This window comes from Plectropomus leopardus, chromosome 17, assembly GCF_008729295.1.
Source record: "Plectropomus leopardus isolate mb chromosome 17, YSFRI_Pleo_2.0, whole genome shotgun sequence".
NCBI lineage: Eukaryota > Metazoa > Chordata > Actinopteri > Perciformes > Serranidae > Plectropomus > Plectropomus leopardus.
In genome coordinates, this window is record NC_056479.1 from 10446986 (window position 1) to 10474450 (window position 27465).

The 27465-nt window shown below is 42.5% G+C and overlaps 1 protein-coding gene across 2 annotated transcripts in view; it reads right to left on the reverse strand.

Annotated features, from left to right (window-relative positions):
* Positions 1–26258, reverse strand: part of arhgap23a (Rho GTPase activating protein 23a) — a 77032-nt gene extending 50774 nt beyond the window's left edge. The window contains exon 1 of one of the 2 annotated variants that reach the window (XM_042504899.1): positions 25865–26258. In XM_042504899.1, the coding sequence (XP_042360833.1) occupies positions 25865–25873 (9 nt within the window). In that variant the 5' untranslated portion in view covers positions 25874–26258. Of the gene's footprint in view, positions 1–12265; positions 12455–25864 lie in introns of those variants that run through there. The other variant, XM_042504895.1, reaches the window with a different exon arrangement.
* Between the last annotated feature and the right edge of the window lie 1207 nt (positions 26259–27465).

Sequence of the window (27465 nt, forward strand, 5' to 3'; positions counted from 1 at the left end):
ACAAAGATGGTACACAGACACTGCCTGGCATGATTTGAATACAGGATGATCGGCCCACGCTATCGTTCATCTGCCCGCTCCTTCCTGTTGACACACTGCAGACTGTAAAACCTGACTGCAGCAAAGGATGTCTCTGGAGGACAGGGATGCTGCTGGAGTCTGTGTGTTTTCTTGTTGATACCAGAGGCATGTCGTTTGTTTAATGTTATGATGAGATCTGTATGCAGGGCTGATGTTGTTTTTATGTCTTTTAGCCTGTGTTAAAAAAAAAAAAAAAAAAAAAAAAAAAAAAAAAAAAAAAAAAAAAAAACAAAAAAAAAAAAAAAAAAAAAAAAAAAAAAAAAAAAAAAAAATGGGTTTTAACAACTAAGATTCTGAAAGTCACTCTGCATTAATAACCTTTTAACACATGGGTGGCAACAACTAAGAGTCTGAGATTCACCCCGCAGAAATAAACCGTCCTCTGTGGTTTCATGACTTGCTTCAACCCAAAAAAAAAAAGGGTCAGACATGTGGCTGCGAGAGATCATGGGTCTGCGTGTTTTGACTGTCCGGTGGGAACAGCAAAGGGCTGTGACTGTTGATATGAGAGTCACACACACACACACACACACACACACACACACATATGGTTTCACTCTGTTATTCAGATGAAAGACACACTGACACTGCTTAAAGCAGCGAGGAAGGCTAATAGAAACATACCGTCCAGTTCATTCTGTAAACTAAGCGAGTGCAGAAGAAGAAGGAAGAGAATATTCAAGAATCAAACAAACCTTTTATGGCACAAACTAACATACGAATAACTCCTGCTTTAAGGATGACATCAGAGGCATTAAAATGAAAATGTTAACTGCTGCACATTCAGACAAAACCAGAGAAATGAAAGCAAACAGCAGTTCAAAGCAAGAGTGCCCTGAAAGGATATGACCAAAGAAGGCAACAGAGAGGATCAAAGCAGACAGCAATTGCTCAAAGTCACGGGGAAATTAAGATACAAGAAAGCTGGAATTTTGGAAAGGTTAGGGTATAAAAAAAGACTTACTACCTCATAAACAAGGATGGTGACAGACAGAGGAAACAGAACAGGAGGCGGTGAAAAAGACAGCGATGCTGTAAGAGATATGTGAGCGAACACAGCTCCGATGGTAATTGCATGCATGTAGTATTTTGGTTTAGGTATTCCCTCCCATCAAATATCTTCATCAGACATCTTTGAAACTGCAGTTAGTCACATTAATAATTATGCAACACACACCAAAGCAGTTTGGAGTAATCTGGAGTATAGTGAGGCTTACTACCACGTTTTGATCAAACAGAGTAACCACTGATGTAATGTAAATCAATCCTAAGCAGACCATGACGGCTACAGATAAAGGATTATAGTATATTTAAATGTGTCGGTATCCTGGTGGAAACTAGAGTATGAAAACTACCCTCTCCAACATGGTTTATTATTGTACACTGGATGAAGTGTTTAGGATGGGCAAAAAATTTCATGCAAGAATAGGGTCAAAACAAGTAAAAATGATGATAGAGGTTAAGGTTAGTCTACCTTTCTGTCCTGCATAAACTATGGAGACAAGTTATAACACGAAAGTTTAACTTTATAAAGCGTCTAACTGCACATTCATTTTGTTTATTTTGTTGAAATACTTATCTTCCACTGCATGGATCTATCATTTTTGCCATATGGATCTGTGCAGATACTCATAGACAGCAGTTACATCACTGCGTCCCATCCAAAAAATGCAAATGTAGAACAGGGTCGAATTATGTCTCTATTTAAAAGATCTATACATGTTTTCTTTCATGTGATTGCCCCATCATTGAACGAATATTGACATCCAAATCGAGTACATGCCTATGGCTAGTATTTACATGCTCAACTCAAGCAAAAGAAAACCTATATAATCTATTACAGTTACAGCCAGTTAATAATCTATTCTTTACTGTTGTTTGTAAAACATAACGTCATGTATCTTTATTGCTCTGCTCTGGGAACTGGATGTGACTACATTAAGTCTGTAGAGCAACTTTTGAACAAACATTTACAGAATCACATTAAGTCCTTGAGTCAGACTTGGTGGTCCAGGTTTTAATGTTTCTGTTTGTGTGCAAATTAAACAAACAAGACATGACATGTGAAATTTCCCAAATTAGGCAGATTTTGGACAGGGCTAGATTAGCCGTTTTAGAGATTTAGCTAAACTAAGGTAAACTATGCTAATCAAGCGCTGGCTCTAGCTTCACATTAAAAACACTGATATGTTAGTTTATCAAACATTATGGACCACTGGTACACACAAAAACAAGTAAAACACACCAGTGTTATCCTCTGAGAGAATCTGAGTGAGCATGTAAACAGAGGCGGTGTTGTGCTGGACCAGCAGGCATCAGGAAAACCACAGAGCTCTATCTATTCCCAGCATCCACAGCTCTTCATTAGCTTCCCGATAATCTCTGTCTTGTGATTTTGCCGGACGGTCAAAACAACCTCCCCCCTCCTCCATCTGAAAGTGCTTACAAACTGTTGCCCGCGTTGTTTAGGAAGTACAGATAGAGGTCAGTGAGTCAGCTCACTAACCCCGATGAAACAGCTCTGATGGACATGCGCTGGCCGACCGCCATCTGCAATATAAACAACCCCACAGGAACCTCCCGGAGAGTTATGTACAGTGAGCAAACATCATCAGAACTCTCCTTCTGTCGTTTAATGGCTTTCTGGCCCGGGCTACAAACCAGAACAGTCTGTGATGCTCCTGGAACTAGTTCATTACACGATGAAATGTTTTCTAATCAATAACCCAATTATCTGAACAGCTCACATCATCAAGTTATGGTTTAAGTAGTGCTCATACACCAATGCGAGCCCACTGAGATTGCATGAAAATCATCAGATTATTAGGAGTGTAAATATGTAAATATAATTATAATGTATCCGTTTTGCAATAACTGCATGAATAAAGTATGAAACATCACATACAATGTTGTTGGTACACCTCTTGGTAATTTGACAGTTTATACTATGAGACAATATTTATCCACTTTGAAGACTCAGCACCCAGCCTTAAAAAAATCTTAAAAAGTTAAATTGCGAGTTAGTTGTGTTTAATTTTTTACACCTCTTACTACAAAGGCAACTATTCCTTTAAAGGGGCAGCCCACTGATTTTACACATGAAGATCTGATGGAAAAGAAGCATTCAGCTTGTAAGAACAAAATGATAGATGCTGCATTTAATGTAACACCACTCAATACCTGATAAACACGAATGTCTACTAACATTCACAACCTGAAAAGATGAATTCACAACCTTGAAACGCAGACTTTCTGAATGAATCTATAGTTAGTAAACCAGTGATTACCCTGATGGTTTCATTTTACATCTACACTAATATGTTTACTTAATTTGTACACACAAGTGTTTTAGCGCTGTTTCAGAAATAATCTCTGCCAAAACTAACATGACTGAAACACATATCACATGACCATTCACATAAACTGGACATGCACATACCAGCGCAAACAGGAAGTAGGTTGCGGCTGAGTTTGCTATGTTCCAGCAAATACTACAGAGGAAGGACAGAAATGGCAAACTGTAAGACCAGAGATTTCTTTGTTTAGACTCTCCACAAGGTGAAACCATTACTGCCAAAGCGGCGCAAAACATATTGGGAATCATGGCACAGCAAATACAGCATCATATCAACGTATCAGCTTTTTCAAAAGTCTCCGTTGCAGGGGTTTGAAAAAGCCTAAGTAGTGTCAATGCTAGCCCTAAACATCGCAAACTGTACATCAATAAATGATAACTCGATTTAAATGGTGAGTTAATCGACAGGGGATGTACTTCTTTCTGCATTAGAAACATTCCCAACTGGTAACTGTTTCTGGGAAGACTTTCTCAACTGTACCTCCTCTAAATGTATCATCTTTTTTTAAAAGAAACATTAGTTATCACTTAAAATTACTGAACCGAGATTTTACCCTTATCAACCATCAACGGTAGATCCATGTTCTTCCAAGAACAGCATGTCAGTGAACACTCATTGCACCGGTAGCTTATGAAAGCGCTATGAAATCTGATGGCTTTTCTGCTGGTTATGAGTGGAGGATTGTTCTTCTTCACTTTCCATTGCTTCATTGTGTTTTGGCTGTCACACTGGCATCATCCCCCCCGACTCTTTAGGATTCACTCTATTTGTTATCTCCTTCCCTGCTTTTTCCTCTGTACCCCCTCCTCTCCTGTCTCTCTCGCATTCCAGTGCAATCCCCGCTGTTCGTGAAAAGCCTAAAAGCCTGATTGGAGTGAGATGCAGTGCAGCATTCAGCTTTCTGCAAACATCCTTATCGCTGGGCCTCTACGCAAAAATGTAAACATGATGAGCACGCAAGGCAAAAACGTGCACATTTGGTATCGAGATGGGAGACAGAAAAAATAAGATGATCGTCTGAATGGAGATTAGTTAAACAGCGGCCTCTGCTTAACCCCAGTGGCCCCTGCTGCACCCAGTGACAGGGGTTCCCTCCTGCCTCTTTAGCCTATTTACTGGGGACCAAGTGTGTGAGGAGGGGGGCCCCTCACCTCTGAACCTTGACCCTGATTCAAACCCGGTGTCCCTGCCTTCAGGCCGATGCCGCAGACAGATACAGACAGACTTAAGTCTGCATTTCAGAACAAGACCCGACCTGTTCTTCATTCCTCCTGTAAGCTGAGCATCACATCAACGAGAAGCCCCTCACATACAGTACTGTATTATGTTTTCCTACATAGTAACACACACACACACACATACACCAACACAGCATCTCTACAGGCACATATACAAAGAGGCACTAACGCAGGCCAGATCATCAACAGGCTGAATCTAATTAGCTCTCATCTGTTTCTGAGAGAGGCTTTGTTTCACAACAAACCTCCCAGTGCCTACAAGTCAGACACCATATGAAAAAACCCAACTGAGACGAGAGAGGACGAATACAACGTGCACAAGGAGAAGAAGACTGGGTGCGAGATCTAACACTTTGCTGGACAGGTGAATTTCATGTCCAGCTGACACGTTGAAAAAGAGAGATAAAAGAGAAACGAGAGCAAATAAAGGCGCAGAGGATCCCCTTTGGATGCTAGTCAAGAAGAACTTAATAGACCTAAGCCCTTTTCATATATGTACTGCAAACCTAAAACTATCTAGACATTACCCGGAGTAGCTGTATGTGAGAACTCAAATGTACAAACAGGTTGGATTGGACATCAACAGATCTTATCCTGCCTGCTTCCTGTAAAGTCTGTGTAATGTCCGATTGAGCCCATGTGTGGATAAAGCAGGTAATTGTCTGGAGAATTTATGTGTCATGTGAATGACTAAACTAAACTAAAAGCAAACAAACACCCACGGGTGAATAAGAAGGATCATTTACACAAGGATGACAACGAAAATAGTTTACTGGAGAGAAGACGGGATTCTGGAACTTCTTTCGGTGAGGGCTGAGGCCCAAATCGTCAAATTCAAGGAACAGCAAGAGACATTGTTTTTTATGACCATTTTACGAAAACTCTACATGACTGTGATGTAACTCACTTCATGTCCTGCCACCTCCAACCGTGGAGCACGTCACCCCAAACCTAAACCAAACAGAGTATTTCCAATAAGTGCGAGCCCGTCTGACATGGACAAATTCCTGTTGTGTGCTACGTTTGTAAAAAGGAAACTCCATACAACGTTCAGAGTTCATATAAGAAAATGGCTCTAGACTTGTATTCAAATATTTACTAATTCTCTTATTTATGTTGTCAATTTTATAATTAACACTTTTAAAGAAAACCTGTGAGGTCCACAGATTTGAAATGGTGGGAACAGAAAACTATGATATCAGGTCAGCATTCGGCAGATACGCTGAGTTAAGCTATCAGTGGAGAAAAAGGTTGAATCTGAGCAGTTTCCATCAGAGAAAATCAGTCTTTCTCTCAGATAAGAATATCAGGATATGTCCCTCTCCTCTCACACCCAATATACCTTCAACTTCTGACCTTATCTGGCATCCATTTTTCTTTACGAACCACATTTTTGTGCTCCTTTGAAAACATGATGCGTCTAACCACATGCACATTCCCTGTAACCTAAACAAAAACTAATTAACCTATTCAGCCGACCCACCCAACACTGGGTCAGTCATGCTGTGTGGCCAAGCTTTGATCAGGCTCCAGTGGAGATCCCAAAGTTTAAAATAATATCAAATATGCCAGGCTGAATTTTCAGAAAAAGTGAAAAAAATGACACAATATATCTAAAATACTTCCATATGATGGAATGATGCGGCCATAAAAAACATGAGTCTTTAACAGGGTGTTTGGGACAAGCGGATACAAAATATTAATAATGTTGCAGGTCAATGCTGAATAACATGATTTTCCCAATCGTAGAGCTACTTCCGAAGGAATACAAGGCAGAAAGTGGGGACTAAGTATGGTATCAATATACATATCTGAAATTTTAAATAAGAAATTGCAAATATTAATCAAAAGATTCATGATGATGATTGAGTTCACAGACCTATGCAATCATTTACATAAAAAACAAAATGAATTCAATCATTTATAGTCAAGTTTGACTCTTACAGAGAGAAACACAGCGTGACGGGCTGACACACTAAAGGGAGATCAATAGAGAGCCATTAGCAACAGAAACATGCCTGCTTTGCAGAGCTGCACTACAGCGGCCGCTCCCCTCTCACCACAGTAAACAAGGTCAATGATGACTGATGTCCTTCGCCCACCTATACACTCTCTGCACCATGTTTGTTCAGCATCAAGGACTTCCTCGTGCAAACATAAGGAGAGAAGGACAAATCAGACACTCCGTGTCACTGGATAGTGTAATCTTCAAAACAGAAAGCATCTAATACAGTGTGTGTGTGTGTGTGTGTGTGTGTGTGTGTGTGTGTGTGTGTGACCACTGTTCCAAGCACCTGCACAGATTATGAGGTGTGTGTGTGCAACTCTGACCCTTAAAGTGTGATGTTAACACGCTGGAGTGCCTATATTTGTGAACACCTGTGTGTGTGTGTGATTAAAGTGTGTCAACACACACACTCTCCAGGTTAATGATTGTGGACGTGAGGTGTGAGCAGCGGTGCAGCTGTCGTCTCGAGGCCGGCAGGAGTTGAGGAATGCAGCAGGGGCGATGGTGTCGAGGTGGGAGGGCGGAGGTGTAAAGGTGTGAGAGATGTTTTAATGGTGTTTACGTGCCGCTGCGGGGCACGCGCTTTACTGTCATGCTCTGTATGTGTAACTGCAGAGCTCCGCCCACTGCACTGACACATTTAAAGACAGTATGAGGTCAAAATACCTGTCATATTTTGGGTATGTCGCATGTTTTTCCTGGAGAAATGGAAAAAGCGTATTTGGATAAATACAGTTTGATTCTTCAGGGTAATAGATCATCCTGCCCCACAATGCAATGCACAACAGGCTGGCTTTTTGTGGAGTTTCCCCAACTTAAAATTTGGCAAGAGTGCTCCATAGCTGAAGCATGAGTAGCTTTAGTTGTCACACGACCTCTGCACCACTCTCTTTTAGTACAAAAGGCTACATTACAGTAATGTTTTACGCATTAAGTCAGAATCAGATTGCTATATATATCGTGTACTATGAAGAAATACACAGTGTTTACTGCAGTGGTTCAAGAAGTTTTTGGCTTGCGGGACCCCTAAAACAAAGCAATGTCTACCTGTAAGCCCTCATTACGGGTTGCATATATTTGTGGGATGGGAATGCTTAACTCTATATGTACAGTCCCAGTGGGCACAAATTCAAGGCTGCACGCTGATGTCTGCATAGGGGTCTATGCAGACATCAGCAGCAGGACCAAAGCGGACCAAAGCCATAGAGACATAGAAATTATGAAACTTGATCTAGATACCACCAGTATGTAATATGAATCCGGGATACACTGTACGAAAGAATTATAAAAATTCCCAGCATTGCAGTATTGTCATGCTACATGCATACTACGTGCTGACACCATCTGCTAATGATCATAGAAATGCTTTCCTCGGCAGCATCATACAGCTGCTTTCAGTTAACGCTGCCTTTGACCAGGAGCTGATCTCGGACCTGCTAACTGATGCCTCTTTGGTCTGAGGTTTGCAACCTTTCTGAGGTGGTTGTCCTGTGATCAGCTACATCAGCAAGCACTCAGAGAGGACTAAAAATATGGTTTGTGGATCAGCCAAAGCCTCTGTCTGAAGTCTGTGTTTTGAGACTGTTGGGAAGCTATTAGCGGGACTATGCCTCAGTGTAAAGACACCACTCGGCTCAGGAGAGAGAGCAGGGATAAAAAGGTCATGGATCAGCAAAACATAAAACACTCTGTCATTGATACAGCAAGTCATGACGGAGACGCTCAGCAGTCTGCAGGATAATGCTGCGTTAGTCCGCAGTGTGTCAGAGAACAAACTGTTACATGTGCCACGCGGACAAAAGAGGGGCTTTGACATCGATCTGCTCGGCTCAAGATTTTCATAGAGGCGCTCTCATGTTTCCCATTATCAATATACTCCAGCGTCACGTGGCTCAATGCAGCATTAGACATCATGCTCCTCCTGCCCTCTGCCCCGCCCTGCTCTGCACTGCCTCTATTGATCTCACCACAAACCCTGCACTGCTACATTAGAGCGGGCCTGCTAACGACATCAAACTGGTCCCACTGGACATCATCATAACTTCTTGACACTTTCAGTTCTTCCTCTCTCTGCAGCTGAACCTACACTACCTCTATGAACGAACAGTAAACGACATGATGTAAAGTATGAAATCTTGTTGTTTGAAGTGTATCACATTATCTTTTTGTTTTGTATGTAATGTGATGTTTCAAAGTATATAATTGTTTGCTATATTGTAGAATTGTTGTGTCTGACCCCTGGAAGATTAGCTGATGGTGTTAGTTAATGTGGACCCTAATAAACTAAATTAAACACAAAGCCTGATTTACTCTGTGTCTCATTTTGACAAATTTAATCAGATTACAGTGTAATTTTGCATCTGTGAGTGTGTCTTATCACCTCATTTAACTTTTAGGGACTGGGTGTGCTTGCTGCAAATCATTGACACATCCTGTAATAATAGTAATAAAAAAATCTACTTTGCATGTAGTATATAGAAAATTATAGAAAAATGAAAATATATATTAATAGAAAAATGTAGAAAATTATTCCTTTTTTTCATCCATAAACATAGTGGCATCGTGACAAAAACCTGCCATTTAAGGGCTTAAAATTCTTACAATTAAAGAATATTTGATATTTATGATTAAGGCTGATGTTAATTAAAAAAATAAATAAATGACATTATAATATAATATTAATGTATAATTTTTTTTTTTAAAGCTTGATTTTGAAAAAAGCATTTTGTGTGCCCAGTGATATTAATGTGTGTAATATTAAAGCGGGCCCTAAGGGTTAAATGTTAAGTTCTGGGATGCAGTTGCACATCAAGAATATAGTTCTGTCTGCTGTACAATAAAACAGCCATCAATCCTCTCTCCGGCCAAAGACAAGTGAGATAACAAGCAGAAACAGAGAGAGGTCCGGCTAGATGAGAGCTGGGTGTAGGCTGTGGGTCAAAGGTCAGGTATGAAACAGCAGGTCGGGGACTGAGATTAGGCAAGTTGAGGTCAGGAGCCTTTATAGAAAGAGACAGTTCAGAGAGCGCCAAACTGAAGGATGTCAGACACTTTGAATGTACTTTTATGACTTCTTGTTCATTAAGGCGACAGTTTTGTGGGCGCAGCAGTTGTTCTACATTTACTACAAAGAGTTTTACTACAAAGCTCTAAGCAACAAGCGTCAAAGTGAAAGAGATAAAAGTGAATTCATGTGTTTGAAGGAACATTTTTGTTGCAGCAACAAACTAGCAGAAAGGCTCGATTAAAGCGTGTGACCACAGAGAAGGGTACATCATTCGTTGCTGGAGGGGACTGAAACTCAACTGCAACAGATAATAAAAAGGGAGTAAAGGTAGGTGGAAACTGCGACAATGCAACATGCAGGAGAGACAACTGCAAAAATAACCTCATAACCCTGTCAAACACTTCACCAAATTCATCCAGCAAAGGACCAAAGGAAATATTTCAGCAGCTCCCCGATACAACCACATCACACACACAGAGCCTCTGGGGTTAAATCAAAGCAGATCCACACACACAGACACACACACACACACACACACACACACAAAGTACTAGGCCAAACCATATGCCTCCTTCAACAAGTCGACCACCGCCCAGAGTGACATATCTTACCTCATGACTTCACCATGACACATCAGAGCTTCAATACACATTCCTGAAGTCAGACCAGGAGGAACTGAATACACTTTTTTTGCAGAATATAAGCAGCTGTTTAAGATGGGATTCATCTTTATAACCTGAATGTATCAGACGTGAGTGACAGTAATTATGAAGCTGGTTCTTTCTACTGCTGGCTGTGAAATCTTGTGATGCTCACTCACTAAAAGGTCATACTTTTCCCATCTCTTCATTTACTGTCATGTCACCACTTAACCTCCGCCCTCATCTCCACCACTATTTGATGCCTTCTTTGTGTGACTTTCATTTTATGCTCTAGTGAAAAAAAGTGAAAATCTCTTTAAGGGAACACACCACCTAAATCAAGAATTTTGGTATGTTATTGACATGACAAGGAAAGTTCAATCAATATTTAAGCACATGAGCCAATCTCTCTCAAAGCCTGAAACCAAAGAAGAAAGTCTCAAACTTGTGATGTCATGGGGTATAAAGTGTGGAGCTGCTACACAGACGATTAATTGATGTATTTTGTGGACCCAAAAAATGTTTGCTTTCTTTTCATACCCAAAAGTATGCCACTTTTGACCTTTGTTTAAAATAACTTCTGGATAGCAAACCTTACTTGATAATTAGGCCACCTAGAAAGGCTCTGACAAAAATTAATAAATGTCAGTTTAAGTTTACACTATATTTAGTATATTTACACTGCCATCAGGCAGCTCTTTCAGACAGGGAATTGAAGAGGTTATCTCGAAGCCACCAGACTCCACTACCAAAAACAGTCATTTTATAAACTGAGAGTTGCTGGTGGCCTAACGCTGCCTCAACCAGTTAGTATGTAAGGTAAAGCAGGGAAAATATTTAAAATATAGCATACACTTGAAGTGATAAAAACATGTTAAGTGGCTAAAATATGTTTTGTTGTGGCCCTGTCCACATCGGTACATTGCTCAGCGTCCATGCAGGTAGATTTGATTTATCAAAGAAGCAAGCAAAGCAACGCGGTACATAAAATAAGCACAGCAGACATGTCAGATGGTTCAGACTACTGTGTTTAACTAGAAGACCTTAAGCATTACAGATATGGCTGAAAATGACCCAAAAAAAGGACAAGTTTGCCTATTTCACATATCGCCGCATAATTAAATTGCAAGTTCTCTTCCAGCGATAACTGTTCTTGTTAGTGAGACATCATAGTCATTTGTAGTTTTTTCTCTGAAAATCTGAAAAGGTACCAATATACTCAGAAATTCCCCTGGGTGCTCTCAGTGTTATCTTTAGCATCTTTCCCAATTCATGGAGTAGCTCCAGACTTTATACTCGGTGACATCACAAATGTGAGTTTTAGCACTCTAGTTTTGGATGTGGGAGAGAGTTGCCCTTGTTAACCAATAATATGGCTTGTCTTTGACCATGGGAAATAGATGTGTGAATTTAGAAAATGGGCACAGTCCCCCTTTAACTCCAAGGTTAAAGTGCTGGAAGTCCATATTTAGCCAGTTAATCGACCTGCTTGCCTGATTAATAATAAAAATCAACAGAAATAGAAATGATGGACACTTTCCAAACACCCATCCCTGTTTGGGACGTCCCGTCTCTATTGACAGGCTGTCCGCCTCCTGGTGCAGCGAGAGGCGGACAAAAGACTGAAGCAACCGGGGCGTTAAATGTGACTCTGGATCACTTTTGTGAAGCAGCCGCTAAATTCATTCGGCTGCGCACCATTTACCGTCCACAATAGTGAACAAAAGCTGCAGCAAAACACTGATCAAACACTTGGTTTCTGTACAGTATATGTCGCTGAGTGTGTGTGCACACAGTGGCTATGTAAACTAGTGTTAATCCTCTTAGGAAATCACGCTCTCTGACCAGCAGCACCGCGCTGCACTTCAGTCTGTCCAAACACAATAACGTCCCGGTATCAATACGATGATCAATACGCAGCTGCGTGTACTTACGTGGTTCTCAGAGTAGGGTGGTATTCCAACAAGGCAAAAAGCAACTCCATTCATTGGACAGCAGAAACAGTTTGGCTGCAACAAGGAGAGGCAGATTTGTTGCTGCACAAGCGGCAACAGGAGCAGCTCTGAGAGTAACAATGCTCCGGCCAAACAAACTTATATGTTCAACTCTTATCCAGCTTCCTTCCTCCCGAAAAAAAACCTCTCTGTTCCCGTTGTTTCGGGCCGTTCAACGCGCTCACCCCCTCCTCATCCTCTACTTCTTCTTCTTCCGCCAGATCGCATCAGTTGTACATAACTAAATCCCTCTGTGCTCGGCCCTGCCTGGAAACTCACTGCAGCAGCGTCAAAACACATGGGGGGGACACCGGAAGTCAGGAGCCTCGCCTTCAAAGTAAAGGCGTGAGAAGGAATGTATCAACAAAAGCGTGGCAGTTTGTTTTTCATACCAGCGGTGGAAAGTCATTTAGGACGGTTACCCAAGCCCTGTATTTAAGTACAATTTTGAGGTACTTTAGTATTTCCATTTTCCTTCACTTTATACATTTTAGAGACAAATATCGTATGTTTTACCTCACTACATTTATCTGACAGATTTGGTTGCTTTGCAAATTAGGATTAATAAGGCAAAATGTATTAAAATTATGTTGTATCATTAGTATTGCTTTTATTTTTTGTACTTCAAGTATCTTTTAATGTTAGAAACTTTGCTCTCTGACTGTTTTTTCTACTTTTACTTACATAAAAGGTCTCCACCACCACTTACTCATGAAGCCCAACCCACTTTGTAACATTTCTGGAAACTACAGATAAACAATTACTGGATGCATTTCTGCTTCATTTATGTCTACACTAGAAGAAAAAAGGCACAACTTTTATATTTCATCAGCATACACTGGCTAAATATCAAGAGTTTTTTTGTGGGGGAAAAATCACAACGTGTCTTTTTATCGATTTAGTCAAAGCTTTTATGGTGGACATCATCACCGGAAATACTACCTTTGTATTGTGGTTGACTTGACAATCTGGGAAATGAACGGAGCCAAATTAGAGGAAGGTGCGTTGGGTAAATCTGTGCGCTCCGCCCTGCAGACCCGCAGCGTGCGGGCTCCCTCTGGCTGTGCCACAACACTTGGGTGTGGGATGGGAGGGGTGACTGATGCCACCAAGACAGTGAGAACAAGTACGAGGAAAAATGAACAAAGTTTAACAAACTAAAGGTCAAAACTCTTCAGCTTATTTACTTAAAAGACTTAATAGGCAAACATTCAAGTTTGAGACAAAACAACTAGTGAATTTCTGTCTGTCTTTTTGCTTAAAAGCAACTTAAACATTTTTTTAGCGAAAGGCATTTCCCTAATTTTTCTTTAAAATATTAAAAATATTTTATTATACTGTACCTTACCACTGGTATTGTAAAGGCTTGCACTGTTATGATTTTAAATTCAACCGCTGTTTTTATATTTTTCTTTTGTGTTGTATTTCTTGCTTTTTTTCCTGTGTTTTTTGTGATTTTGAGTGTAAAGCACTTACTTTATTATTTTTGTTGTTATAAGCTATGACTTAATCATTAAAATAGTAATATTAATCAACTAATTAAAAAAATGATAAAGCTGGAAAAAAGCTAACTCATAATCCTTACTGTAAAGGTCTTCAACCACAGGCTTACAAGATGAGATACATCACGCTTAGTTTCAGACATACGGAAAATCTCATGGCCTAATAATAAATTAGTGTTACTAACAAAAGGCCAACTGAGAGTGTGGCTTATGATAATCATATGGTCACAATAGAAAAGAGCTGAACAAATGAAACATAACTCATTAAGAGATGTCAGAATTCCTTCCACACCCAGACAGAACAGACTATAATTCACACATTCCCGGAAAACTTGTATTTTTAGCCCCTTTGGCAGCAGATGAATTCTGAATCAATAGATGAGCACAGTCAGGGGAAGCTTACTCATCAGTAAACCAGGAAGTGCAGACCGCTGCCAACATGCCACATTACTTCATACTACTATTTATGCTTCACGGTATCTATGGCGCAGTGTGTAAGGGGTGTTAAAATTAACTTTAGTCCCGATGAATGAAAAAAAGTGAAAGAAGACAAAAATGTGGAGACGTGGTGCGGGCTTCAGCCGCTGTGGTGGCTCAAAGCTGGAGGCCCATGTGGCTACTATTACTCTGAGGGGTGCAAGTATCAGAGAGCCACTTCAAAAGCCCGCCTGCCAATGGGGAAACAAGCTGGAGTCATGGGGGGGAAAAAGCAGCTTACGGGAGCCTTCCCACGCCAAGAGCTGCAGCTGCCAACTCAGCCTCCATCTCAACATGTCTCCTCTGTCTGCTCACTCTCTCTCCACAGCCTCCAACCTCTGCCTCTCCGCCCCGAGACACACAATACCCAGCCAGCGGCTTACAAAGGACACTCTCAGAAAGTCCTAGTCCTGACCTTCACTCATCTCCCATTTGAGACGGATAATTACCATACGTGACCCAAATCCTACCTTCAGGTTACTCATATAGCACCGCCAAAGTAGTTTCTGCGAGCTCACGGCTGGCTGGAAATCCACCGTGGCCAAGTGAGAGCCCAGAGAGGCTTAGCAGTGGTATCCTGGTCTTAAGGTGAGCGAGCAGCAGAGCAGATTGTGTCTGAGAAAAAAGGAGGGTGACGAGGCAGACAGCAGGGGTCAAAATGCGTGAGGGCTGTCACAGCTGGACTTTTTCTATCTTCTCTGACCCTCGAATCTGAATCTATCACCACACTCTCTCTCTGCAGCCCATGTGTTCTCTATTATGTTATAAATCAGTCTGTGCCTCGACACTTTTCTGTGGGAAGAATGATCCTATGTTAGTGAACCCCTCCTGTGTTGAGGTTTGTCCACATCTTATCCCAGATTGCATGCAGATACACGCTCACGCTACGCATCAATTTGCCTGTCAGCCGAGCAAAATGGGCTTTACATTATTGATGTACGGCTAGTCGAAACTGAGAGGTGCAGAGAGGAGGAGTGTGTTTGAGGTGTCATATCTGAGCAGGTGGGTGAGCATATTTTAAAATGCTGATTTGACGCACAGGAAAGAGCTGCAATTCTATCCACGTCTCGCCAAAAGAAGTGGGTTTTATCTGACACACTGCACTTGATGTCTCTCTCTTCTTCGTCTCTGGGTCAGCCTTAGTCACTGACACACAGCCTAAGGCGTCTGGTCCTCGAGATTGACTGAGTAACTGCTGATCTGACTGTGATTTGAGGCGACTCAACCCGATCTTTTTCCCTCGAGGGCCGGCTGGAGACGAGCAGGGAGCATCCAGAGACTACGCTCGGTCATTACATAATCACACACGCAGCCTGGCGCCTTGTAGTACAAACCCATAAACAACCATCATCCTATTTGCTCGCTTGACCGCGCCCCCCCATGACTCCCACCTCCCCTCCGCTGGCTTGGCTCAGCAAGTGGTCCAGCCTCCCCTCTCTGCTGCTGAGGCTGTGGAGGCAAGGGGAGAGATGGCAGAAGGGCATCCCCTGTCGTCCTGCGTACCATCTAGGCCACCTCACAGAGCGTGTGCTGGTATGCTACAATTAATCGTGGTCACTCCATTTACTCCAACTTTACCCCCCATCTAAGCTTCTCATTCTTTCATATCTCTTCTGTTTCACTCTGCTTCCCTCAAGGTATTGAGTCTGTCCTCAGTAAATGTCCGTCACCCCTCACTGCACACACATACTCTCAGTCTGAGGAGTGTATCGTTGCCAGATCTTTTCAACATCATTTACTTTAAAGCCTCTACAGAGTGTGTAACACAGGCCACTCTATCCTTTACTTGATACAGTTGCATTTAATGAAGGTGCTTGGATGGTTTTCTTGCTGCTGAGTGCCAAAAAGACACAATGTGCATGTCTTCTCTCTATCTCTCACTCTCTAGGTTGATTTTATATCACATTCTTTCTGTCGTCTCAAATGTAATAATAAGATTATCGCCGTCTGGACCTGATAGAGTGAAATGTGTCCGGTGAGAAATGTGGAGCTTATAGGAGCACATATGCTCAAGCTTAACATGTAATGCCCAGCTGCTTACTGCGAAGCATGTATGAACACATACATGAGTAAGAGTGTGATTGAGACATAGATGTCAATGATGAGAGAAAGAGGATTGGATATTTTTGGACTTGCGAATGAGACGTAGATGATTCTGCTGTACTTCTCGCACTCTGCTCGTCTTTGGCCGCCTGTTGACACAGAGGCTCCTGTGGCACTCTTTTGAAGAGGGTTGCGGGAAGCTTGAGAGGGGGTTTGGGTTAGAGCCGTAAATTCCCTCTCACTCTGCGACAGGAGGAGTCCTCTTTGTCTGACCGGACAACTGGCAAGAGGGAAGGAAACAGCTGACCAGGCAGCACAGGCAGGCTTTGTCACTGCTCTGCACAGGAAGATTGAAACATGATCGAAATGTGTAGTTTTTCACATAAATTAGTGGAGAATTGAGTCTGAATTTCAGCCTTTGCTCGCGGTCATCCTACGCTGCTTGATTCTTAGTCCGGTTTGATCCAATAAGATTTTGACGATGCTATTAAGATTTAAACTTTTTAAAAATGATTTATGAGTCTTAAGAACTTCATTTCATGGCCACAGATTTTCACAGAATTTCAATGATGCTGTGTTTCAACCAAAACTTTATTTGTGGTGAGGTGGAAAATTATTAAGTAGACTCTGGAAACTTGATCCATCAAAGTCTGTATTCATTATCATAGACTGCTCATGCAGTTTAAGTGCAGCATAATAAAAAAAAAAAAAACTGCACTGCATTGCATTTATGCAACTTTGACAAATCATCAAAAAAGTGACACAACTCAAGCAGACTTAAAGGTTCAAGCAGAAGAACAGAGTGCCGCAGGAATGCTGGGGTTTTTTTAGCCTAACTCAGAAGTTAGCATCACCCTGATTGCCTTAACAAAAGTCAAGGTGATTTTTCCATTACATTTTGGATTATTGAAGAAAATAAGATCTATGGCAAGAAAAGGTTTATGACACTTACTTAAATGTTTTGTTCAGCAAGATAGTCTTGACAAAAGAACACCATCTTTGAATCGTAAATGCAAACGCCAGAGGTAAAAAGCTAAGTTTAGGCTGTAAATAGTGTACCACACAGTTGCCACCACAACAAGGCTGACGTAGTCTTATTTAGCCGCTTGCCAGCGGTTAAATAAATATTGAATTGAAGACGAGGGAAGTGCAAAAACGCTAACACATCTTCAGGTTTTAGGACTCATTCCTGCACAATTCTATACGTCTGGAACACAAAAAAGCTCACTGGTGTCACAAGTATGACACGTAGGTCCAGTTTTTCACATTAGTGAAAGGCCTAAATTGCGGCCTCTACACTTTGTCTTTTGTGTCATCTCTGCTGACCTGCTGACCTGTCTTCTCTCTGCGTCTAGTCCCACGCTACATATCATTTTAATCCCCCTCCTCTTTTGCAGCTGCCTCACTCATTCTCCCACTGGCTGCAGTAACTCAGACGGGGCCGTGCACACGACTGGCTGCTGTATGGCTGCAGAGACAGGTTTAAGTTGGAGCTCTGGTTGTTAGAGAGGATGTTCGGCTGTGTACGATACTGGAGAGAATGACTCATTGACGCCAAAAACTCAGACACACACACACAAAATGAAGGACCACGACAAGCCTGTGCTCTTGACTGGCTCCAATTTAGTCCTGTTTCTACTGGTTTTCACCACTGATAAAAGCAATTATATGAACACCTACTTATTGTTACTGGATTTTAACTGGGTTTTTTGTATGTCAGACTGCTGTCAAAACTTTTCCAAGGCAGTTAAAGACCTATCTTCCCACACAAGCTGATACACTATCTCATCCCCAAACATGAACTGCTGAGCCTCCTCTTCATGATGTTTTCCTTAACATGGCGAGAGCTGATTAGAGCGGCCATGTGGGAGTGTTTAAGATAAAGGAACAAAGAGAAGGAAAGACCCAGAGTCTAACGAGGAAAGCAGTGGATGTTCAGGTGTCACCGTTTGCACAAATGACCACTGATTCAACTCCCTTAAGTCTCCAGTCTGTCTCGATCAATGTTTTCCTCAAAGCTCCAGACAACAGCAACAACTGAATCACATCCAGGGTATTCCACTGTTTCTATAAATGTTAGCTGTTACTATAAATTCCTGGCACACCTTCATCAAAGGACATCCCTGTAGTCCCCCCTCCCCAACATTTTCTTTCCATTGAACCTCTTCTGAGAGAGAGGGAAAATAAACAGTGGTTCCAGTAGCAACACCGCCAGTTTCCTTCCCGCTGACCGTCACTTCACGTGTCTGCAGCCTCTTTACCTTTCACAGCTCCACTTCCTGCCTCTAGCATCACTTCCTGCGGCACAGCTGGGAGGACAATGGAAATGAGCTTTGAGGATAAAATATTTCTTTGGGTGACATTCGGGAACCGGTTTATCTAACAACAGCAAAACTGTTTACATCAGATTTTTCTGCTGGTCACAGATGAGTCAGGAACGTCCCAATATAACTCACATAAAATTAGAATGGCTTATTATTGGAGTAGGTGGCATATTCCCCGAATACACCAGCCTGAGGACACACTGGACAAGGAACAATTGACAGATTTGGGAACTGGGAAACATAATACATTCAACACAACTCTACTTTGTTCGCTATTTTGCTTAAATTCAGTTGCACAGAGTCAGTTACTTGAAGCTACGACAACTTTTCGGCTGTGATCAATGTGTTTTCATCTTATGGAAAACAGCAGAATTTAGACTTGGTCTGCTAAATTAATCTCCTGCTCTTAAAAAGCAGCTATTACACAGATAAACTGTGTATGAAGTATTTGAATTGTCAGATTTCTTTCATTCTCATCATTTATGCAGACTTCTAGGCCAAGACTCATTATCTAAAAAAAGGAGAGGTTTAAATCTAAATACCACCTTTACCTAGGTGAAATAAAAACCTAGACTTTTAAAACACTAAAAGCAGTTACAACTGATTCATCTTTATGATGGAGCGTAACTCTATTTTTTTTTACAATAGGATACATGTATATTCAGATGAAATAAAGAAAATAAAGAAAAGACCCTTGGGCAAAAAGTAAATCTGCTGTAGTACAACAAAAGCTTTAAGCCACACCTCTTACAGTATATACAGTAAACTGCATAATCCTGTATGTTCGACAGGGATCATATCCTAATCCGAGTGTTTCCCTGGCCTTAAAACTCAGAGATAAGTTTGTCTAGACATGGCCTTAAAGCAGGGTGTTCTCCTTTTTGGAGGACAGAATTTTAAACTTCAGAAAAGGCCCCTGTTTTCATCCAACCAACCATCAGTGCAAAAACATTCAGTTCGGGTGTCCTAAATGCTGCTGTCTAGTCTCAAAGAATTGTAATTCTAGTGTTAAGACTTCATGCTTGAGTCCAAATCATAGACAGAGATAAGAACAGAGTGAACAAGAGACGGGCACTGCTCACCTCTAAAGCCTTTAAATATATGCTGGGTAAACACAAAGATATACTGAATTTCAAAGGAATGTCAACACTCACAGAAACATGTTTTTAACAAGCAAATTGCCGATAAAGATGACAATTTTGAAATATTTCAAATAGTGTACATTCATACAAAAGTTCAATCTCTGAGTGAGGACATTAACTTGTATGCTTAGGCAAATATTAATAACACAAAATGTTGCCATTTTCCATCTGTGATCTATGAGGGTGAGGGATCACTGAGCCAGAGAGGACTACATATTTCACATGTGGACAAACATAAATGTGCATTGTCATCAACATCAAAACAAACTTCTTATTCTAGGTTGAATTCTGTAAAAAGAACACCATCTGTTCCTTTGCAGAGATTTCCCTAAATAGATAATCCTCAATCCCCCCTGAAAAGACAGAAATGCCGCAGTTACAAATGGAGGCCACAAGGGGGCTCACTACAGTGCTGGCAACATGAGTTGGGGGTAATGGAGAATAAAAAAAAAAGTTGTCCTCAGATACAGCTCTGTGGTGAGTTTTTCATTTTATCCCCATCAGTGGGATTTAGCAGGATTTATGGCGGTGATGCAATGTAAGCCAAAAATATGGTAAAAATTTTTTTAAAAAAGTGGCTGACTGAGGAACATTTAAAGGAACAGTCTTTTCTGGATGTGAGAGCCACGAAATACAACAAGGTTGCCTTAACATGTCTGATGCATACGCAGGTCAATGTGTTAACTAAATGAGAGGGAAAAGGGAGGTGGTACACAGAGGAGTGATGATACTCAAAACAAGATGAAATATATTTAAAATGACTTCTCACATGTAGGGATGTCCCGATAAGATCTGAAGGGTCTGCAGCTGTATTACCCAAATACTCTTACTAGATCGGGACAATATCAAATGACTCGGATCGGGATCAAGGGCAAAAAAACTTGATCGGCACATCCCTACTCAGATGCGGGGCCGAAAATTTTCACAAGCCCGAGCCAAATGCTGGTAAAATATGCAAGTGGCTGCTAAATTTGCATTACTCACAAGCCAAAAAACTAAACAAAACAACAGAGAGTGGCTGGTAAATGATGCAATCCACCAGCCACTGTGGCAGGTGGATTAAACAGTTAATTTCTAACCCTGCAGATGCAATTTAAATGTAATAGTTTCACCTTCAGTACTTTGGAAAATAGGCCAAGAGGTCAGATGCTTGTTAAGCGTGCAGTTCATTATTGATATGCAGCTGTGGTGCCCACTAACAGTAGGGCAGCTCTGTGGCCTGTTTAATTATCAAAGTAATGAAACAGCAGGCATCAGCTGCACAGTTGTTCATTCCAGACTGACATCCTCGCTCCAAACCTGGACGCTGGAGTCGAGACTCAAGGACATGAGAGAAGGAGGTAGGACTAATACCAAGAGACACAAACAGACTGCAGGGGTCATTTCAAAAATATGTCAAACTGAGTGCTGAGCATGCCAAACAAGCCCATTAGCTTAAATTGGACCAACTCGGTAACAAACAGCCGCCTAATTGGATGCAACCGATAAACCTCATCCCTCTGTTTTGTTCCATTTATCCCTCCTCATCCTGTGTCATCATCCCGCAGATCCCTGACATGGCCTGGACTGATGCAAAGTGCTGCTGACAGGAAGGGCTTTAACCACACGGGCTAACCTTCAACCCCTGTCCTTCAACCCCTGTGGGAGAACCCCCCCCCCCCCCCCACACTGCCGCCCCCTGCCATCTGCATGCATTCATTGCTCGCCACTCAAGTGCATTGAGGTTGAGGTGGTCGAAGTGGTCGTCCTGAGCTGAGCAGGAGCTGTTTACTTCCTGGAGATGGGTGCCCTAGTTTTCTTTCACAGGACAATTTGCCCATTGTCTGCCTGCAGGCATCTACCATTTGGTTATCGCCTGCCTGACAATCCAATAGAGCCTGAATTAAGAACATGAAGCCTGTGCTTAGATCCTTCACACGCAAAAACATCCTCATCTTGTACTTGACATAATGTATTTGGGACAAATCGCAATAGTACGACAGTTATATCTAAATACAGTATGTTTTTATATACAGGGTTCCTGCAGATTAAGGCAAGGCAGACTTAAGATTTTTTAAGAATTTTTAATGCCACATGGAATAAAGTTTGAGACCAGTTTTCTGAAAACCAAAACTGGGGAATGACAATTTAATTTTCGCAAAATGTTTTTGGTCTTGTTGTGTTGTATAAAACATGACTTTTATACAAAAAAGTTACATATCTACATCAAATGTTGAAAAAACAATCCTTTGAAAAGTGGAACCCATGGAAGACAATGAACATATAGAAAAAATATGTTTCTATTTGGTTTGACAACAGAAGTGGGAAAAATGTGGCATTTCTGGCCAGTTTTCTTGGCAATTTTGTGTTTCTCAATCTGCATGTAAGATTCCACTGCTTGGATTACTTGGATAACAGTTTAAAAAAAATGAATGTATTAAATTATTAAACAAAAAAAAGATGTTCCCATTTTTTTGACATTTTATAATGCAACATCAGAAAATACACGATTCATAAAATCCTACTTCCCATGTCTGCGCATTTTTTAAAGACTTTTTAAAGATTAATTTGAGTCAATAAAATGACAATTCTGCCTTTTTTGGATACGTTATTTCAATGTGTTTTAAGACTGTTCGCAGGAACCCCGTATATAGAACCAAAATATGTGCAAATTTGCTAAAAATGTGTTTTGAACTCAAGAAATTTCCCTCTCTTCATCACACAAAGAGGTAAAAGAAAATGGATGAGTAAAATACCCTTTCAAGAGACAGACAGACTGCATGCTTCATCTGCTTCAAACCTTTTAAATGTCTGCTAGGGTCAATCAACAACTCCCACAGCTCCATGTCCCACAAATGTCCCCAGAGCCCTCTGCATGTTTTGCTCACCACATGCAAAACCAGCTGAAAGACTCCATTTCTCTCCTGCAGCGTGGTTAATTTTCATTGTCCCTCTCCTTTCTGCAATGCATAACTGACAAACAGGTCAGAGAGGCTGCAGCAGCTCTCTGCATGGGTGAGGAGATCGATGTATATGCTTATATGTGTGTGTTTAATTTCAATTTAGATGCAAATACAAAGTTCAATCTTTCAGTCTCTACCGCTCAGGACAATGGAACAAGAAATTCCTAAGAGTCCATAGATTGGAGAGGGGTAAGCAGGGGGCTGCAGGGTGCTATGAGCGGGGCGTCAGATTAGACCACCTGTTCCACCATGAGGCTTTTCCTTTATCCTCCCCTCTCTCACACTTGTTGTCTTCCACATTCCCTCTCACTATCTTGTTTGTAACTTTATAAGAGCCTTTCTTCTCACACACACACACACTTTCACTCTCATAAAACATCTCCCTCTGCGGCTGCTTCGCTCTGAGCTAATTTTGAGCGCATTCCACTTCAGTCACATCTATGGGAAACAGACAAAACAATTTGTAAGATAACTCTGGCTGAGAGCCACAGCGACTCACAGACACACACTGTTATAACACACACACATAGTACAGTTAGACATATGTCGCCGTGCCGCCCAAACTGAGCCTCCAGGGAGTCGTGTTCAGACTGCAGCATAAACACAGCAGCGTCACCCCTGTCCACATCACTGAGGCTCATCCAGCAGTATGAGGGATTCCCTCCACTGTAGTGAAACGCATACACAGATCATGCACAACAGCAGTCAGGAGGGCAATAAAGTAGAATTTGCAGACATTATTCCTAAAAGTTGCTATGTCTTTTATGATCCAGGACTAACTTTTTTCTTTGGCTGTTACAGCAAAGAGAACTGATTGTTTCTGTCTGATGGATGTGGTCAGGATACTCCAAAGCCATAGTTCACATGGCAGCAGTCACCGCAACCCTGCCCAGGTCCGCCTTAATGACTATTGATCTGAAAACACTAATGACCCAAACTGATTTGCACTGACACTGGCATTTTAACCATCCTCTGGCAAGTGTTTTGTCTTCGTAATGAGAACTCTCCTTGTGTCGGTCAGTGTGTTTTATAAACATATAAAACCAGACACCTCCAATGAGGATGACTTACATCATGTGCAGAGCGTGGAGCGCGGCATTACTCGGGTGCACAAGAATGCAGAGCAGACACAGTCTGGGAGAAAAGAGGTGTCCCAATGCTGCCCTTGATTCGCTCTCACAGACACTTTATATAACCAGCCTTTTCCTGTTCCTCACTGAGCCACTGCCCTCCTTATCGTTTGAACATGTGTGTGTCTGTCCTTGCATGCAACTGAAAAATGAAGACATAGACAAAGATACTGCATGATGTCTTGTAAACTTTGCAGTCTTTCCATGAAAACACTACATATCTCTGTTTACATTCGTAGAGCAGTGTTAGTGCATGTTTACGCTGCTAAATGACAGTAGATCCTTCTCAGACATATACTCTGTATATGTCCAGAATCATCCCAAAACAGCAGGCGGACAGAGCCCTGAAACAGGAAACATAAGTTGAGATAAAGGTTCACAATGACAATGATACTCAGTCCCGTGATGAACAGGAAGTGCTATAATCATGTTTGGCCGTTACGTCACAAAATGGTCCATGTATTAAAATGACACCAACCCAGCCTTAGCACTGCACCAAGGCCACGCTGTGTCAGCATTTCACAGTGCTGCACAGTCTTATAAATAGTTTTTGTTTCCTGTGAGGTATGTTGTGCTGTAAGCGACACCATTCTTGTTTTTTTTTTGGTGCAGAATGTGAACTGATACTGAAAGTGTTTGTGTGACACTGAGGCCATGACCCATACTCGGACACACTGTGTGCTCTGTTATTGCCTGAGGCTTCCCATTTGGAGAAATAAGGTTAAGAGTGAGCACACACAAACAACTGAAAAACATGGCAGGCCTGCTACAAATATATTCACAGATACACACCCAAACACACACCCATAGTCTGACCAGCAGCAGTGATGACATCATCTCTGCTATACTGGGGGTCTAACGTCACCATAAACCTGAGTGAGTGGGCACAGACAGGAGATGTTCCCCCTTATGGACAGCATGCATTATTCAGCTAAATGAAGGGTTGGGCCTGGGTGTCTCACCCATACACCCCTCCTAATGTCCTCCTCCTTCTTAATCACAAACCTGATGCTCCCAACACTTCCACCTCAGGAGGAGGCGACGACGCAAAGCAACAGAGGAGAACAAGGGAGGGAGATAAGGGGGGGATGAGGTAATCAATGACTAGGACACACACTGGTAGTGCGTTGAGGGCAATGGAGGGGAGATATGAGGAGGGTGTCTGCGCTTTCTCCTCCTCTAAAACAATTAATCACATGCTCAACTACAAGCAGCTGGTTGCTTCCAGCCTGGATACAACACCTGACAAAAGCAGGTTCTCAGCCTCCACAGAGAAGCTGTAAAACGCACCAAATATTCAAAAACGGAGGAGGCCAATTTATCAAGCATCAGCTGCTCTCAGAGTAAACAGGCTGTGGATGACAGTCTTGGCAAAGGTTGGTGACTTGAGCTGACGTGTTACACAGCAGCAGACATGCTTGTCTGAGCCTCTACGACTGAATGAATTGACACACAAACACACACACAGCTCTGGATTGGAACCCTGTTGCATGACATCCCGTCTCCCGCCTCCGTCCTGATTCCAGGCGAGGGTGCCAATTTCTGCATGACATGTTAAGACGGATCACGACCGAGGATGCCTGTTAACCCACCAAACTGAGCCACACCCCTCTTTTTATGCTTCTCTCTGTCCTCTGCCAGTGTTGATCTTATTCCCTGTATCCGAGATAAACCGGTGATGTTTTCAGCTGTGTCATCTCTCCAGAGGCTTGGCACTTGCCCGGTGGCAGCACCTCTGCTGCCCCCCCACCCCAGAGTGAAACCTAGCTTGCCGGTAGGTGAAAGCAAAAAACACATCACTGGATAAGCAGTATGCTGTGCTGTTTGTTTTTCCCCTTGAGGAAATGAAAAGGGGGATGATGGATGTTATGAATGCTGCTCTGTATGTTTTGTGTCAGCAAGGTGTGAATGTGAAGCACTCTAAAGGTGGTGGTCCCCTTCACTTCCCCTTCAGTCCCTCCCCTCCTCTCCATCCTCACCTGGTCCATGATTTCAGCGAGCCTCCTCTCTCCTCTTGTTCCCGGTCATGGCACAAGATCGCCGGCTGCCCGCCTTCTTCTTTTCCTTGTTCAGTATTCCCAACAGCGATCCAATCCTGCTCTCCTCACACAGGCGAGGCAGCCTGGCAGCCGACTGCTGCGCCTCTCCACAGAGGCATGGTTCTGTCTCTCCTAGTGTTTCTGAGTGTGACAGTCAGGTACATCCAACCAAACACTCCTCTCTTGTCCTTTCCTCTGTCTTCTCTTCTTCTCCTGCAGTGCAGGGTGGAGGCTGGAGGGCAAACAGGGCGTGCGTGGGATCCTCACCTCTCTCCTTGATAGCCACACAGAGGGAAGAGACTCCCGCTCTCCGTTTTCGTTCTCAAGCTCTTTCACTCGCTCCCTGTGTAAGCTGGCCCCTCGCCTCGCCTCCCTCCCTCTCTCTGTCTCCACTTCCCTCCTCTCTTTCCATCTCCCCTCCCCCTCCTGCTGCAGCCAAGAAGAGCCAGCGTGAGCAAATGAGAGAGAAGGAGTGAGGGAGAGAGGAGGGCGCTGGGCTGAGATTGGCTGCTGAGGGGATCATGTGACTCCTGGTAGAGGACCGAGGCACCCTCTGCCAGCTGTCCAGCTCATGCTTCCCTGAAAACCTCTGTTGCCATTGACAACAGCTGCTGTGCAACACACCAACCACAGATCCCCAGACACAAAGCTATTGGCTGGCGGGATTTACGGCCCCCGCCCCGTATTGTGGGGGGAGCATGTTGGGACGTGTAGTCCAATCTGTAGTGAGGCTGGACGGGGTGTTCAAGCACAGACATCCCAGTGCCCCTGAGAGGAATGCTTTCCCTTGTGCTCGCCTCTCTGCTGAAATGTTTATGCATCAGTGTCACACTGGCTGAACTCCAGAGTGAAACAGAAAGACAGTAGTTCAGATCATTAGCATTGAAACTCTGGCATAAAGTTGTATAAAAACACACATGCGAAGAGGAAAGACCTCGAGGCCCGGGCATTCTTGGTCAGCCAGGAAAAAGACATCCTCTGTCGTTTCCCTCTCGGCCTGCACCAAGGGGGAAACTCCCACCTCTCAACAACAGGAACTCCACCGCTGAAGGTCATGGCTAAGCACATATATAGGCAACCCCCCCCCCCCCCCTCCCTCCCTTTCTCTTTTCTTTCATTGCCTCCTTTTTCTTTATTTGCTCTGTCTCTATCCTCTCCGCCCCCCTGCCCTCCCTCTCCATCTATTGTATTATTACACTCAATTCCTCGCCGCTTTATCCCCCGTCTCATTGGCATTCCAGAAAAGGTTGCAAGAGGTTACAGGTGCCACAGAGGGGAGATGTTATTACAAACAAGCAGCATGCGTCAAGACTCGCCTTGTGCAGTATCAATTTAAAGGAAAAATCCACACTGGGATACTCTGACATTGTTATATATCATGGATTTCTGAGGTTGGATGTATTCCAGGACTTAATGTGTGATGAAATGTTGTGATTTATGATTTTGGTGTGTCCACTTTTCCTAAGCCTGTGTTGTCAAAGTCTGTTTCAATGACAGATTACTTATATTTTCCAGGGCAGATCGCCTGATGGCTTTATTCA